This window comes from Carcharodon carcharias, chromosome 15 (genome assembly GCF_017639515.1).
Source record: "Carcharodon carcharias isolate sCarCar2 chromosome 15, sCarCar2.pri, whole genome shotgun sequence".
Taxonomy (NCBI): Eukaryota; Metazoa; Chordata; class Chondrichthyes; order Lamniformes; family Lamnidae; genus Carcharodon; species Carcharodon carcharias.
The window spans coordinates 105,591,270-105,608,940 of NC_054481.1; the positions used below are offsets into that span (position 1 = coordinate 105,591,270).

General features: G+C 45.8%; 1 protein-coding gene across 1 annotated transcript; it reads right to left on the reverse strand.

The window, feature by feature from the left end:
- Positions 1-3,085: 3,085 nt before the first annotated feature.
- hspb7 (heat shock protein family, member 7 (cardiovascular)) lies at positions 3,086-17,463 on the reverse strand. Its single transcript, XM_041206856.1, has 3 exons — positions 17,061-17,463; positions 13,753-13,886; positions 3,086-5,828 (listed from the first exon to the last, which is right to left on the reverse strand). The coding sequence occupies exons 1-3, from the start codon at positions 17,257-17,259 to the stop codon at positions 5,643-5,645; spliced, it is 519 nt and encodes a 172-aa protein (XP_041062790.1). The 5' UTR covers positions 17,260-17,463; the 3' UTR covers positions 3,086-5,642.
- Between the last annotated feature and the right edge of the window lie 208 nt (positions 17,464-17,671).

Genomic DNA, 17,671 nt, shown 5'->3' on the forward strand with positions numbered 1-17,671 from the left:
TTCGGCTTGTGCAACCATTCTAGTGTAGTCTCTTCATTGATGTGAGTCTCGAACCTGGAGTCCCCATTGATAATCAAAAGAGGAGGACACCAAGAAGCAGATCTCCACTGTCTCATCAAGGTGCCTGGCATGTACAATGACAGTCTGATGACTCTCACTAATGACATGTTCTTCTCCCTTTTAAGTTCACCTGCAGGCGATCGCACTGAGGACCGTGAAGGCCACCCCCGACTCCAGAGGACCTGCGTCACACCCGCTTTGTCAAGCAGGCACCAGCACAGATACCAGCACCTTGGTGGGCATTAGATCACTGTCTACTATCTCGGTGCACAGTGGTGAGGGCTCTTCACACTCGCTTAACGTGCAGGCAGGGGCAGAGAATGCCCAGGGTGCCGGCAGTCGGAGGACTGCTGATGACCAGGACGATGCTCAGTTGAAGGCTGATGATGAGCCTCTGGAGTCGTCCATTAGGCGGCAGTTGCAGGATGTCCAGCGGGATGTGCGGGAGGATCTGCCGGAGATCCATGAGGAAATGCGTGCCATAGTCTCTGTTTTGGAGGAGTCCCTGTGAAGCATGACCACTGCGTTGACCCCCATGGCCGAGCGCAATGCCTCCTCTGCGGAGGGAGTGACCTCCATGCAGAGTGTGATGATGGAGAAGTTGCTTCAGGGACAGAATCAGGGGTCCCTGGGGACATATTCGGACATGCAAGCCCACACACAGGCAATGACCTCAGCTGGTCAGTGTCCATGTGGGAGATGGATGGGGCACCCAGTATTCAAGCTAAGTGGTGAGCAGTGAGGTCCAGAGTGGCCTCACGTTGGTGCACGAACTGCCTGTCATCTCTGCGGGCTCCTCTCAGGGCACTCTGGATGGCAGCAGCAGCTCCTATGCCCCTCTGCCAGTGACTGTGGCATCTGATGAGGCTGTGGTGACTGGGGAGATGCCAGCTGTGGCACTAGCTGCTCACTCCCAGGCAGGGCCAGCACAGGCTCCACTGGCCAGAGGACGACCGTCAAGGCCATCAAGACAGCACAGTGAGCAGGCTGTCCCCAATGCCGGTGCCAGCGAGGGGGGAGCACCTAGACGTAGCAGCTGTAAACGTAAGTTTAAAGCACTTTAAATACAACACGGGCTGGTCACGGATGGTATTTTGTTCCCTCATTTTGCTTTTAGTTTGTTAATGGTGTGACAACCAACACCGGTTAATGTTCAGTTCAGGAATCTGTCACTTGCAATATTAAATGACATTTGATTTTGTACTATTGGCCTGAGTATGCTTCATTTGTTCTGTAGGTGGAGGGTAGGCCAATATTTAATGATGGACGTGTGTCTCTTGAAACTTTATTGCACAGGCACTGGGTGTATCTTAGTGGCCAAGAAAATGTTCTGCTCTGGGATTGCGTATGGAGGCTGCAGCCTTGGCATGTGGTGGTGATTCTTATTTGGTAGTCTAGCTGAAGGAGCATTGGATCAAAGCATCCTGGGTGTCCCTGCCTCCCTGGCGGTTACCCAGGTCTGCCTCCACACCCTCAGCGTTCTCCTCACTGTGCTTGTCCTCGGACTCATTACTGGACTCATAATTTGTTGCCAGTGGAGCTGCATCAACATCCTCTTCCTCCACTGTGTCCCCCCTTTGCCAGTGCCAGATTGTGGAGAGCGCAGCATGCAACCACTATCACTGACAAACGACCTGGGGGGTACTGGATTGCGCCCCCTGAATGGTCCAGGCATTGGAAGTGCATCTTGAGAAGACCAATGGTCCTCTCTATCAGCACCCTTGTAGGGGCATGGCTCCTGTTGTACCGCTGCTCAACCTCTGTTCTTGGGTGGCGAAGAGGCATCATGAGCCACCTTATGAGGGGATAGTCCTTGTCACTCAGCAGCCATTCATCCAGTCAGGCTGGAGCACTGAAGAGCCTCGGCACCTGGGAGTGTCTGAGGATGAAGGCATAATGGGAGTTGCCTGGGTACCTTGTACAGACTTGCAGGATCTACATCTTGTGATCACACACCATCTGCACGTTAATGGAGTGGAAGCCCTTCCTGTTGACGAAGGCACCTTGCTCACCCACTGGTGTCTTGATGGCCACATGTGTGCAGTCAATGGCACCCTGCACACGGGGGGAACCCAGCAATCGCTGCAAAGCCTCTGGCTCGGTCAGCCTGGCTGGCCTCGTCTATGTGGAGATGAATGAAAGTCAGTACATGTCTGAACAGTCCTTCTGTCACCAGTTCGACACAACTGTGGACAGCTGATTGGGACACTGCACACAGATCCCCCACTGACCCCTGGAAAGAGCCGAGGGCATAGAGGTTGAGGGCCTTGGTGACCTTCAGAGCCATGGGGCATGGGGTGTCCACCCACATAGTCGGAGCTGATCTCAGGCCCAATCATCTGACAAATGGAGTTAACCTGGAGGTCTCCCTGGAGAGGCGGAGCCTCCTTCAGCACTGCACCTCAGACATATTGAGGTAGCTGCATCGCCGCCTGTAAACCCTGGCAGCAGGGTAGTGGTGTCTTCTGCGGCACCTTCTGCCTTGGATTTCCTGCTGGCCCTTCACCCCTTGTGCCTGCGCCTCAACTTTCACAGGTCCCCTGCTCCCAGAAGTTGCATTGCGACATCTGGCCTCCTCTCCCTTCTGCCTGTCTCTTCCTCCTCAGAGGAGGTGCCACCAGGAGAGACCACAACACCCATTACCAGGGTAATGGAAGGCTGTCAGATTCCTGGAAGGACCCACACAGTCTGAACCCTATGGGGGCCTGGGAAACAACAATGAGGCCTGAAATGAAGCCTAGAAATACTCAGAATGAAGCTCTGAAGTGAGGTGAAGCTGTCCAGTTCAAATAAGTAATCAACAGCACACAATCTCCAAAACTCCTTATTACTCACATTGATAATGCTTCTTACCCCACCCGTGGATGAGCTTTTTCAAATTGTGGCCCACCCGCCTGCCCGTTTTGCCTGCTGCTGTGTTGAAGAGAAAGTGCTATTACACAGAAATGGTCTGGCGTTGTTCTGAATACAATATGTGTGAACACTTAGAGGGAGATTGAAGTTTTGTAGTGCAGGAGGCAGGTGGTTAAGGGCATCCACATCACAATATATTTATTAAATGGTATAGATAAGATAAATGTGGAATATAAATTTATAGTAAACCAAGAAATGGAAGACCAGAGGACATAATTTAAATGAATAGGAAATAAATTTAGGAAGCACTTCTGCACTTAAAAATGCAATAAAGTGACAAACTGCTTGTAATAATCTGCCAAGGAATAGGGCAAAGCATTGGGGTATTCACAATGCCATTGGCTGCTATAATGGGAAGGGTAGGGTATTACAGAAGGGAAGACCAAACTTACATTTATATGACAGATTTCATGACCTCAGGACTTCCCAAGTACTTGGCAGCCAATGAAGTATTTACTCTTTTGAAGTGTTGTCACTGTTTTAATGTAGGAGCTAATTAGCAGACTGCAAAGTTCCACAAATGAGGGGCTGGATTTCACAGGGAGGGGAGAGGGGGTGGGGTAAGCTGGCAAGAAAAGTTGGTTCCAAACCGGCTGACTTAAATAAGGCCGCCCCGCAGTGGTTACACGCTTTGGGTGGACTAAACAAGTCAAGTTGGACTTCTACCTCGAGAGCTGCTGGTCAACCTGATTGACTGGCAGTCCTAGCAGTCCCAGCAGCACCTGAACTCAGTAATGGGGGCTGCCGGGACAGCAAGGAGGCTCACAAAGATCAGAGATGGACACTAGACCCAGGTAAGTCCTGGTCTTCTGGGGCAGGGAGGGATAAGGCACCCTAGGGACCAGGTGAGTGGGGTTGGGGGGGTGGGTTTTGGAGGTCAGACAGGGAGACACAAAGCTGGGGGTAACATCTTAGGGAGGGACGCCCCTGATGCACACAGGGCACCTCCAAATAATGTACCCCTGCTTCCTTCCCACCTTTTCACCAAATTTGTTTGAAAACCAGCCTTCTCACTCTCATCTGCTTTCTACTGCCCAGCATATTAGAGCGGGGGAGGGGGATTGACGGCCTTAAGAGGGCAATAATTGGTCGCTTAAGCTCCTCAATAGGCCTAAGGGTGGGTGGGTGGGCTAGTGGGCATCTTACCCACTCTCAGCCCCGCCCCCGCATTATGGGGACCTGGTCAGGGATGGGTGGGAAGGCAGTGTGCTAAGTACTCGACATATTTCACATGCTCCCCCTGCCAAAAACACACCCAGCGAGGGCATAAAATCCAGTCTGAGATAAATGACTGGATCATCTGCTTTGGTGGTGATTGAGGATACGATGTAGGCTACAGCATCAGGAGAGCCTACTCGCCTTCAGGTAGTTTCCTAGGACTTCTTAAGTCTACAAGAAAGGACAGGAAGGGCCCCGGCTGTATTTACACTAAGTCTGAGGAGTGGGTTTTGAATCCATGGCCATCTGACCAAGAGTCAAGGCCAGCATATTGATAGAATGAGCATTCATGGTGGTTTTTTTTCTCTCATCTACAACTTTTATTTTATCAGTTGATTGTGTGTGTATATATATATATATATATATATATAAAATAGAGATGGGAATCAATTGGCATTGTCAGAGATAAACAAAAGCTGTTTTTACTTGCTTATGTGAAATGTTTTTATAGTAGAGGATCACCAATATGAACTCAGAATGTCTAGGCATATCTGGGCACATTGACATTAATGATTAAAGGGAGAGCTCAGGCTCAGTTGCCATGAGCTCAGCTGAAGGCATTCCATCTCACCCCTGCTCCTGTCCTCACCACCATCACCACAGAGCTAGCACCCTGCCAGGTTTACATTTTGGTTTGATGATTAAATTATTTTACTGAAGGTTTCTGGGCTACAACAGATGAGCACCCTGCAGTTACACCAGAGGGAGAACTGCAACTGTGTGGGAAAATGGCAGCATCATGATTTAAGTGGAGATTCAGGCATTTTGGCCATATTATATAATTCGTATTTTCATCTATGAAAAAGGGACAGGGCTGTTGGAGGTAATGGTCTTTTCCTATTCCTGAAAGGTCTTACATTCTTGTGATCAGTAACCATTCCTCTTGTAATACTAAGAGCAACATACACTCTCCTTTACACTCATCTAAGTCACAGAAATTAATCTCTTGTCAAATAACAAAGTACAGCATAATGGTGCAAATCTATGTACAAAACACATATACAGGAAAGTTTAGCTAGGAGGGGTCAACTGATAAGATCTTCTACCAATGTTGCTGATATATTTTCCCTTACAGTACAAGACCATTCACACACTCAGCATTGGATTATCACCATTATCGTCTCCATTTCATGAACCTAGCAGTCATTTTGGAACAGAAAAACATTCAAACAAGTCTGCCACTGTATTGTGAGTCGTAGATTAGTGATGGATACATAATATAAATGGAATTACTAAATACTGTGATAGAAAGTGTCAAATATCTTATTGCACAGGCTTTGCTCAATGTTTCCATGCTTACAAGAGTTGAGATGATATTTTACAATGGTACATTGGTAGGGTGAGGTGTGAAACACCAGCACATGCTGCATTCTGCGTGACTGAAACACTACTAATGGCATGATCAAACACCACCCTGCATTACCATAAAGTAGCTCTCATCCCTTGCCTGCTCAGATTTTAATCTCAGTTCTGAAAGTCTGTTGCACATGCTCAGTGTGCTTGGCCGGGTGCCTCTTCGCTTTGATGGTCAGCGTCCCATCATCACCCAAGGCGGAGGTCACGGAGGTGGGATCCACATCATCTGGGAGCTGACATTTGTGTGTGAAAGTGTTCATTACGGTTCCATCTGCAGCAAGCTGAAAATGAAAGATATTTGCTTTATATTTATACTAGTTATAGGTATTTGAGCATGTGAAATCTACTCCCATATTTGGTCAGACTGAATGTAAAATGCTATACTGCCTCGAGGGAATGATCTAACATATGTATTGACAGTGATGATAATTGGCAGTGTTTCTCTTGTTGGGAGTGCGAGAGCTGTCAATTTTTATTAAGGACACTTTCAATGCTATATAATAGGACCACACCAAACGCACAAGAGTCTTTAGCATTTTAATTGCTTTTGTGTTAAACTAGAAATGAATAGAGTAATTAGGCCACTCCACCATCATAATTCAATGGCATGTTGGAGACATCCAGGGAAGTCCAAGGACGGAGTGTGCTAAAGGGTTAATTTTCTCTTTGTGCATATTGGACACAGTCTTTTATTCACCAGCGGCACATTTTGGGAAATTATACGTGGCAGCCCCTGATTTCCTGCCTATTAAAATGATCAGATAAAAGGGTGAGTGCTGTGCATCTCAATTTCCCAAAATAATGTTTCGCACCAGTTGTGTGCAAGCAGAACATACACACTTTAAGTATTTTTTTGTTTAATTTGTTCTTGGGGTGTCAGCAACACTGGCAAGGCTGTACTTACCAACTGTTTCTAGTGACCTGACACAGTTGGTACGGTAGCCTAGTCATTATAGGGCTAAACCCAGCAACCCAGAGTTTGTGAGTCCATATTCCAACTATGGGAAATCGGGCTAAATTTTATGCTTTCCAGCAGGGTGAGGGAGGTGGAGTGGGAAGTGTGCCATCCCCTCGCTCCCGCCCCCACTGTCTCAATCTGGCAAATCAAGCATCAAGCGGCCAATTAACGGCGGCCCGGTGGGAAGGTGGCCAGTTTGTGTTGGGAAGGGAGCTTGTGCCCAATCAGGCATCTAGGCCGGGCGTCAGTTGGGAGAGGGTTTATGCCATGAACCAGAAGTCAGTCACGGCCACCAATTCAAAGGCCCTCTCAATCTCGCCTTATTTGTTATTGGAGCCTAAAAACAGTGAATAAATAGAATCCAATAACATCCAAACATTGCCACCTATACCAGCAGACTCTGCTGCTCCATGCAGTCATGGCCCCATTTGCATGTATTTTCATCCGCCCTTGTGCCGCCCCACTCATGCCTGACGTAATTCACTCCCAAACCTTTTCCCATCCGACTACCAAGAAACCGAATGTGTCACGAAAAATTGAAGTCAACTGGGTCTTCAACAAGCTCGATAGCTTGTCAATTTTTTTTTTTCAAAATTTCAGCCGAGCATCCGATTTTGGCACCATAAGACCACAGACCATAAGACACAGGAGCAGAAATTAGGCCAATCGGCCCTTCGAGTCTGCTCCGCCATTCAATCATGGCTGATAAGTTTCTCAACCCCATTCTCCCGCCTTCTCCCCATAACCTTTGATCCCCTTACCAATCAAGAACCTATCTATCTTGGTCTTAAATACACTCAATGACCTGGCCTCCACAGCTTTCTGTGGCAATGAATTCCATAGATTCACCACTCTCTGGCTAAGGAAGTTTCTCCTCATCTCTGTTCTAAAAGGTTTTCCCTTTACTCAGAGGCTGTGCCCTCGGGTCCTAGTCTCGCCTACTAATGGAAACATCTTCCCCACGTCCACTCTATCCAGGCCTATCAGTATTCTGTAAGTTTCAATCAGATCCCCCCTCATCCTTCTAAACTGCAGCGAGTATAGACCCAGAGTCCTCAAACATTCCTCATATGTTAAGACTTTCATTCCTGGGATCATTCTCGTGAACCTACACTGGACCATCTCCAGGGCCAGCACATCCTTCCTAAAATACGGGGCCCAAAATTGCTCACAATATTCTAAATGTGGTCTGACCAGAGCCTTATAAAGCCTCAGCAGCACATCCCTGCTTTTATATTCTAGTCCTCTCAAAATAAATGCCAACATTGCATTTGCCTTCCTAACTACCGACTGAACCTACAAGTTAACCTTAAGAGAATCCTGGACTAGGACTCCCAAGTCCCTTTGCACTCCAGATTTCTGAATTCTCTCCCCATTTAGAAAATAGTCCAAGCCTCTATTCTTCCTACCAAAGTGCATGACCTCACACTTCCCCAAGTTGTATTCCATCTGCCACTTCTTTGCCCATTCTCCTAACCTGTCCAAATCCTTCTGCAGCCTCCCCACCTCCTCAATACTACCTGTCCCTCCACCTATCTTTGTATCATCTGCAAACTTAGCCAGGATGCCCTCAGTTCTTTCATGTCTTCAGTAATATTGGGGTCTAGCGCGATGACGTCGGATTATGCCTGATTTGTGGCTGTAAGATCCAGCCCTTGGATTTGATAAATTTGGTAATGGGTGGGCTAGTACCAGGAAACTACTGAGAAAGCTGCCGGATTATGGAAGCAATCAGCAATTTCGCTAATGTACTTCAGGGTGTGACAGAACTGTTGAAAATTCCTTGTGACTTCAACCCTACGTTTTGCGGTTCACTTTTAATGTCCTCAGAGAAACTGGGGCTACACAACAAATACTGCCTTATCAATGTTGTTCACATCCCAAGAATACGTTTTTGAAATGTGGTGAGCTTTCTTCTCGCAATTTTGTTTCTACAAATGAGTGGCTTGCTAGCCTGCCATAGATGGTACTAAGAGACAATTACATTGGAACTATAATCATACATAAGCCACACCAAGAAGGGGAAGTAGGTGTAGAGTAAAGGGTTAACATCAGAACATAAGAACTAGGAGCAGGAGTAGGCAATTCAGCCCCTCGAGCCTGCCCCGCCATTCATTACGATCATGGCTGATCTCATTTTGGCCTCAACTCCAATTTCCCGCCCTCTCCCCATAACCTTTCAACTCGTTACTAATTAAAAATCTGTCTATCTCCTCCTTAAATTTATTTAGCATCCCGGCATCCACTGCACTCTGAGGTAGCAAATCCCACAGATTCACGACCCCTTGAGAAGCACATGATGCTGATGTAATGATGATGTAACATCACATGACTGATTAACAGAGATTTGGATGGAGGAGAAGTTCCAGCCTCATGCAGAGGTTCTGGTATGTGTATAGTAGCTGTAAATAAAGAGTAATGATTTTAACAAGCCCCAGGCTCGAGCAGCTCACTTTGGGAGACTAGATGAGCCCCAGAGAACCCCGTCTAGACAGCAAACACACGATGAAACTGTAGGTTCCCTTCCCTAAACGACATTTAGTTATTAAAAGACACAATGGCCGGGATTTTCTGCTCCATGGTGGGGGCAGGAAGCAAGGGTGTTTTCAGCCATGGATCCCATTGGGAAATCGTGTCGAATCGTGCAATGCTGGGCTCATTAATTATGCAGCCGGGGGTTTCTTGACGTTTTACACGGTGTGGCGGGCAGGATGTTGCACGTCCCACTGTTATGTCTGGGCACCTATTTAAAAGGTGCCCGGACAGCTGCTGCTCAAGGATCCATGTGGTAGATGCTCCACGCACCCACTGCTGCATGTGATCTCCCAGGGTCCATGGTCACTGGAGGCCTCCATCACTTCCACTCTCTGCAAGCTGCCCCAGGCCTCCATCCAGGTAAGTCCCGACATATGTGAAATCGCACTAGTGGGTACGATTGGATGGTAGGGGAAATTTCTGGATGGGGGGGTTCCTGATAGCCTCTGGTGGGAATGGACTACCCTGCCCCATTATCCCACCATGATTGTCGGGACCGCAAGTTGCAGCCATCGATTCTTGCAGTTGAGATCCCAATTTTACAGTTCCTACGGGATTGTCCACTTCACCTGCCATGACTGCCACCGATGGGGGGGGGGCGGAGTGGGGGCAGATGATTTCGTCCAATGAGTTTCCATTCAAAGTAGCAATAAAGATTGAGGGATTATGACCAGTTTCTGAAAATGCTGAAGCTCCAGCTCTAAATCCCATAAAGGTGGAGGTCAGGGAGAGACCTCATTCAGCTGAATAGAACATTAAATTATTCAGGTAAGATAAACCAAAAATATAATTTTTAAAAAGCCAGATAAATAGGACTGGGCAAAAAGAAATAAAGTTAAATTAATGAAAAATAAACTTAAAACAGATCTTAGGAAGAAATTTCTCACTAAGTGCTAAATTTTTGAAACAACCTGACAAATAACATATTAGATGCAAGATCATCTGAGATTTTCAAGCTGTTGTTGGATGCTACATTTGGTGAGTTGAGATACTGGGGAGCTGGACTTAGTGGGCTTTTGTTGTATGGAAGACTTAAGATGTCCTCTTCCTGGAAGAGAGGAGCAGTGCAGGAATGTAAGTTGGTGTCATGACGTAGATTACTTAATTGTACCGAGTGTAAAACTGGTGGACTAGTACAAAATAGAGAGGCAGAAAGTGAGGCAATGTAAGTCTTCTTAAGAAGGCACATCACGTATAAAGGATTTGGGAGAATGAGTGGGGTGATGCCAGGACTTGGAGGGAGGGAGAGGGAGACACAGCTCATGGGAATAACAGGCCTCACCGGTAGTTAGGCCGAACCAAGGCATTCAACATGCTCCCATGGCAATTGTTTCGCGTGGGGATGCTCACACACGACAGTTGGAGCTCGTAAGAACATGCTCGACTTCAGTAGCTAGGCTGCTCATGGGTTTTCAAACGATAGGTTGCGCGGGCTCCCCTCACCCGTCCAAACTTCAAGTCTGTTTTGCTGCACCTTCTTTCTCCTGACATGACCTTCCCTCCAGCACAACATTTCAGTGGGCCCCTGGCTTTTATCCAGATGGATTTGCTGGAGGTGGAGAATCACTGTGAGCGGAGAAGGTGGTACAGGTCGTTGGGCTGGGTGTTGTTGCGAGGCAGATTGAAGCTTAATTTACTGATACAGAATGAAAAAGATCTTTCTAGATGCTGACGGGGTGCCAGCACTATCAGCCTTTTTGTATAAAAGGTTAAGCCGACAGATGTTCCCTGAAATATATTTTGATGAAGGAATTTTTTTTCATGCGGCAACTTGTTATGGCCTGTAATGCACTGCCTGGAAGGAAATTTTCAAAAGGGAATTGGTGAAATACTTGAAGGGGAACATTTACATGGCTGTAGGGAAAGAGCAGGGAAATGGATTAAGTGGTACCTCTTTCAAAGAGAAAACACAAGCATGATGGCCTGAATGGCTGCCTTCTGTGCTGTATCCATAGCTAGGATTTTTAGGATGGCGGGTTTTCCCTTCCACTACCAAAAGATTCAGTGGAGAACGTGTCACCGCTGATACTGGCTGTCCTGCAGCCATTTAACGTTCCAACGCCTCAGAGATCTGCCAGTCGTTCTGATTGGCTGGCAGCACTTTAGTCCCAGCAGTGCCAGAAACTGCAGTGGACAGGACTGGGACTGCAAGCCAGAAGTCAACGGATCTTTGGCTGGTCCGTCAAATTTTCCGTCCCGCCAATTCCCACCACAGGTGAGACCGGAAAATCCCAGCCTGAGTCCCAGGAGTCCAGGACCAGGTAAGTATGCGGGTCTCAGGCATGGAGGGGCAGACTGGCCCTATGGGGTGGTGGAGGGGGTTGGGAAGAAGGGCTGTGGGAGTGTCGGTGGGGAGCACCTGGAGGGGCCAGACATTGTGGGGGTGGGGTGGGGCTGATGTTAAAGGGAGGCTGTTGATGGAGGTGTTTTCCACCCCAGTTCCTGCCTAAGGCCTGAGCATCCCCCACCCTCGTCCCTGATAAAAGCAAAATACTGCGGATGCTGGAAATCTGAAACAGGAGCAGAAAATGCTGGAAAATCTCAGCAGGTCTGGCAGCATCTGTGGAGAGAGAAACAGAGTTAACGTTTTGAGTCCGCATGACCCTTCTTCAGAGCTCTGTCCTTGAACTCCTCCGGCCAACCTGAAAATTGAGGCTGGTTGGGAAACAGGCCATTCATGGCCATTAATTGGCTACTTCAGGACCTCAATTGGGGCAAGGGCCTAGGCCTCGCCCACCTCACTGTAAAATTGCAGAGAGGTTGGGGTGAACGGGAGTCTGATGGGAACGCCATCCAAGAAATTTTACAGGGTCTACCCACCGCCCCGCCTCCAACCCTGCTACTGCCTGCAAACCCACCAGCAGGGAAACCTGAAATTCTGCCCTGTGATCCTAGGAATATTTGGCACTTTTGGAAAAATCCTGGTTTCATCTGAAAATGGCTTAAAACCCATTTGGAACGTATAATTCTTAGCGTGAATTCACAACATTGAGGCTGACTTTGTAGTGTTGGTTGCTGGAATGAGGAGTTGAGATTAAGCATGTTTTTTAGTTTAGACCTTATTTAAGTGGCCAGTGTGCTGAGGGTCCGGATTATTTTCAAAAGTGATGAAATTGAGCTCATCTGTGCAGACTCCATGGACCGAAGGGCCTCTTCTGCATTGTGTGATTCTGTAATATGCTTTTTGTTAAGTCCACTATGTAAAAGAAAAAGTGCATGCCCAAATCGAGTTCGAGATCTAAGGAAGATAATTAAAAACCCAATGTGAATCAAATTTCATGGCAGGGCAGGGTGGGTTGGGTGTGGTGATGCTGGAATGTGGAGGTAATACACCTCTGTACTATCCCCTCACATTTTTGCCATGTTTTTTGTCCCTTAGTGGTCATTTAAATGTGACTGATTGTATTTCATGGATGTGGCTCAGTTGGTAACACTCTTATCTCTGGAGGGAATATTGTACCAGCGATGGTGGTCTTTGCCACTGACTGGAGAGCTGGAGATCTGGTGAGCACCCGCCCCCTCTCCCCCCCATTGCCTCTTTCTGGGAAAGCCAATCAGGCACTTGACGGGCTTTTCCCAGGGATCAGGACCCTGGGGCAGAAGTCCTGCCTGCCCAAAGCTGGTAACCAATCAGAGTCCAGCAGCTCTTTTGAACAGCTGCGCCACCGGGGAGGTGGTGACTGCAGCCGGTATGACACCCGCCAGAGGCCTAGGACCCAGGCCACAGGCGAGTGATGGTGGGAGGGGGTTTGTGGAGTGGGAGTCATGGGGAAGAGAGATGTGAGGGTCAGCAACAAAAGCAGGGGAGTGACTTAAACTCCCCTTTCCCAATGCTGGTTCCCTCCATCAGGCACTGAGTGCCCTTGAATGAAAGTCCCCAGTCCTCCCCCACCGCTAGGAGCCAACAGCATTTCCTTATCATGCATGGTGAGCCCTCGCCCACCAGTGCAATAATTGCCCACTTAAGGGCCTCAGTTGCCACTGGGTGGGAAGGGCATCCATGGGCCTTCTCTCCACAGGTTTAACTGAGGAGGAGGTGAGAAGTTGGCGGAGTTCCCAGCTGCCACCTTCCTGCCTAATTAAATAACTTCTTGTCACTGAATTTGCCACAGGGGGAAGGCAGAGATTCCACCCTCTTGAATCAGAAGGTTGTGGGTTTGAGTCCCATTCCAAAGACCTAAGCACAAAATTCAAGGCTGACACTCCAGTGCAGCGCTGAGGGAGTGCTATGCTGTTGGAAATGCCATCTTTTGGAGGACAGAGATCCCATCTACCCTCTCAGGTGATGCCAAAGATCCCATAGCATGATTTTGAAGAAGAGCAGAGGAGTTACCCCCAGTGTCCTGGCTAATATTTATCCTTCAATCAACATCACCAAACAAAACAGATTGTCTGGTCATTATCCCATTGTTGTTTGTGGGAGCTTGCTGTGTGCAAATTGACTGCCACATTTCCTACGTTACAACAGGGATTACATTTCAAAAGTATATTATTGGCTGGAAAGCGTTTTGAGACATCCTGACCTCATGAAAGATACTCTTTAAATGCAAGTCTTTCTTTCTGCAGATGATAAGAATCTTGCAGCAATCTCCTTTGGACAAAGGGAGAAGCCTCCTAGTGAGCAGAAGACAGGGATATGGTGGTTTACAGATGTTGGACTGTATGCAACGTTGTGAAAGGTATGGATCAAGAGCTTGATAATGGTGCCTTACCTTCTCAGCATGAACTTCAATCTGATTATTGGAGGTGGTAACAATAATATCTTCAGGTGAGAAGTCGCTCACATCTACTGTAAACTGGTAATTGTCTCCCATGGTCTTTACGTTCCCCTTGTTTCCTGGGCGGCCTATTTAGGGCCAAGCACATTGAACAATCCCATCAGATATGTTTGCATTTTGTGACATGGACAGTGCATATTGTTAGATGAGTTGGATACTCTCTATTATAATCACATGCAATCCTAGGGGAAAGTCCCTATATGTAGATGCTTAGTATTGAGAATTAATGGTGGAGTCAATTCTATATTAGTGCTATGATGAGCCAAGCTAACAATCTGGTATCAAACATGTGAAAGAAATTTACAGCAATATGTTAAAAAGCATGAGTCATTATCATGCCCAGACACTTTTAATTTGAACTCAGCAGTGTGACCTTTTCCATCTATTAACATTCCATCTGCAGAGACAGATTACTGAGTGCAGATGCTTCTCATTCTGATGGAGCAGTAATACATGGTGGCAAATGAGTAGGAAGATGCATTTGGCATATGAGTTATCCAAACCTAATTCAGAAGCCTTTAATGGAGTTTACTATACTACTACAGATATAGACTATGGCAGAGAAAAGATGTAGGTGAACAATCTCAACACAACAATTTGCATCCACAAACACAGCAAAATTAAATAAAGTAGAGCAGATAGTCTATAATGAGTAAAAGCAAAATACTGCAGATGCTGGAGATCTGAAACAAAAACAGAAAATTCTGAAAAAACTCAGCAGGTCCGGCAGCATCTGTGGAGAGAGAAACAGCATTAACGTTTCGAGTCCAATATGACTCTTCTTCAGAACTTTAGTCTATAATGATATCTGGTTATTTAAAAACCATTTCTTTGTTTTCTTTGTCAATTTTTCTTATCTTGTTTCTCTTTGTCTCCCAGTTTCTCAATATCTTTTTTTTTGTTTCCTCTTCTAATTTTTTTAATCCTCATGTCCTCCACTCCCACTGCCTTTTCTGAAAGTAAAGTTATGGTTCCATGGATGTTGGCAGACCTCCATTGTGTCACCAAAGCAGCCATTCTTCCTGGGTAACTCTAAACAATGTGTATATTGGGAGTTTGAATAGTGAGGCTGATCACATTTGACTCTTGATTGGACATCCACGCACAGATTAGGGGCAGAAATTTCACCTAGCCCCATCGCTCTCTGAACAAAAGGATCTGAGGCTAATTGTAATACCACAACCACCTTTGACAGCACCTTCCAAACCCGCGACCTCTACCATCTAGAAGGACAAGGGCAGCAGATGCATGGGAACACCTCCACCTGCAAGTTCTCTCCAAGCCACTCACCATCCTGACTTGGAAATATATCACCGTTCCTTCACTGTCGCTGGGTGAAAATCCTGGAACTCCCTCCCCTCATAGCACTGTACCGACACTACAGGGACTGTAGCAACTCAAGAAGGCAGCTCATCACCATCTTCTCAAGGGCAATTAGGGATGGGTAATAAAAGTGCTGGCCTAGCCAGCAATATCCATTTCCCATGAAAATAATAAAAAAAATATTGAGATTGGCTAACAACCCAAGCCACAGATGAACCTGGAACCTGACTGATCTCTGTGATTGTACATTACATGGGTCCTTCAGATCCCATGCCCTAAGAGGGCATTGATGACCATGGACTTCCACAGATTGCTCCATGATTATGCTTGGCAGAGCAATGCTGTGATGTACCATTGACCTCCGCAGTACAGCTGGCCAGAAAACCCCTCTGCTCTTTACCGCCTGCCATCAGGCATCAGGCATATTGGAAGGATTTACAGGCTGATAATCAACCTGCTTGGCCACATTATGAACACACCTTCCAAAGTCATGAAGTCTTGAAGCTTCTGGCTCAGAGGTAGGGACACCACCCATTGCGCCACATGATCTCCCATATGACTCACCTACTGAATATTGAGGGATGCTCCATTTTTTTCAATATATCTGTCTCTTTGTTTCTTTTTTCTTTTCTTTTTCGGTCATGTTTATTTCATTCCAATTCCTTTCTGTGTGGATATCTGTGCGTGAGCAACTTCTGCTACTCTTACAGTTCTGTGTGTATGAGGTTACTTGATCTTTACTGGATCATTCATTACGTATGTCATAATCTGCAAGCTTGAAAATCAGGGCACAAGCCTTAAACTGTCAGTGACAGAGATTAAAATCAATTTATTTTGTTTTACCGAAGGGTCAAGATTATTCAAAAATACTCCAGATTTTCAGATTTTTTTATTATCATGTGATCCTAATGAGTTTAATACATTATTATGATTTCCATGAGCACAGATTAAGGGAGTTGTTTGCCGATTAATTAATTATTTTTATACTTGACAATTAGAAGGATTTACACTGTCTTCTATAATATAGTATAAGTTTACACATTCTTGAACTGTTCCCTCCAACTGAGAAATGTGAGAAAACAGATTAAGACTTGCTTTATCTGCCAACACACGCAACTCCACAAAGAGGACTAAAGGCAATGGTTTTAAACATAGCAAACATTTTAAAATTTGGAATGTCAGCCTGAAGTTGAAACAGTAAGGCGGGATTGAAATTCATTCACACAATCAGCTTGCTCAAATTAAATCGGGTTGAATGCTAGTTGAAAAGGACTATTCATTATCGCCTCATGCTTAGTTTTTACCATGTACCTTTTTGTTCTGTCCTCTCTCAATCTCAAAATGGGACCTGTTGGTTTATGCTCAAGTCTTCAGTTAATCTTGTATATTGAGTAGCTTCCTATGCCATCATTAATATAAAAAAACCCATAAAATTTATTCTTATTCTGCATAAGCATGTTTAGGTATTTCAAGTTGTTTCCTAAAATTAATTCATATCAATATACATAAATATGCATTACATTGCATGTTCAGCCAAACACAAAATAGCCACTGTACAAAGACATTTGTTTCAATGTGTGAATTAGATCGATTGAACCTTGCAAAATACCTTCAATTAACTTTATGTGCCTCGATTGTATATTTACCTTTCTTTAAAGATTTTAAGCTCGTGCAGAACTATAATCCCCTAGAGGATCCCTGTACACTCCAATCACTCCACTTTTGAGATTTATTGATCGTTATTTTCTATTTCTGTGAAATTAGATATTTTTTCCAATGTGCACTTTTTTCAGATGTAAGACAGCTTTAAATCTAATTTAGCAAATCAACGTAAGTAATAAAACTAGGACAGCACTTCAATTCTTCAGTGTGTTTGGTGTTGATAGAAGTGTTTATTGCTCTGGACAGATTTCACTTGCCTGAAAATCCCAGTTGCTCGTTTCGTGGCCTTAAGAAGCTCCCATGGAGGATTGAGGACTTCTCAAACTCGTCCCCAAAGAGACCCCTCGTTTTATCCATGCACTGATCCAAGCTCGGACCTGAAGATGAGGAGGAGGAAGTGGTGTTCTGGTGAAAGCAACGCTCAGATCTGAAAGCAGTTGAGGATTTTACACTCATGGAAGGCAGATAGACTTTAAATCTCAAAAAGCAAATTAGCCGGCTCCTTTCTAGCAACCCTCGATGGTCAGGTAATATTGGATAAGCTTCTGAAGACTAAATCGTCTTTTGTGCTCTGAGAGTATTCTACACTGCTTTTATACAGACTCCTGCCAACTAGCCTGACTGCCAATGTCAAAACTTGCTGTTAATTTTAGCTCTGGCCACATCAGGCATGCAGTTGTGAAAATTCTAACAGATGAAAGGTCGTCAGAGTCCTCCAAACAAATGGAGTGATCCAGGAATGTGTTCTCATAGCAGACATTCCAGCCCAGCTTGATAGAGAACTTAAAAAAGCAGCTTGAATCCCAGCACTGTAATTCTTGTTAAAGCTGCAGCTCCGCTGGCCTGAAATTGGAAAATTCTTTATTTA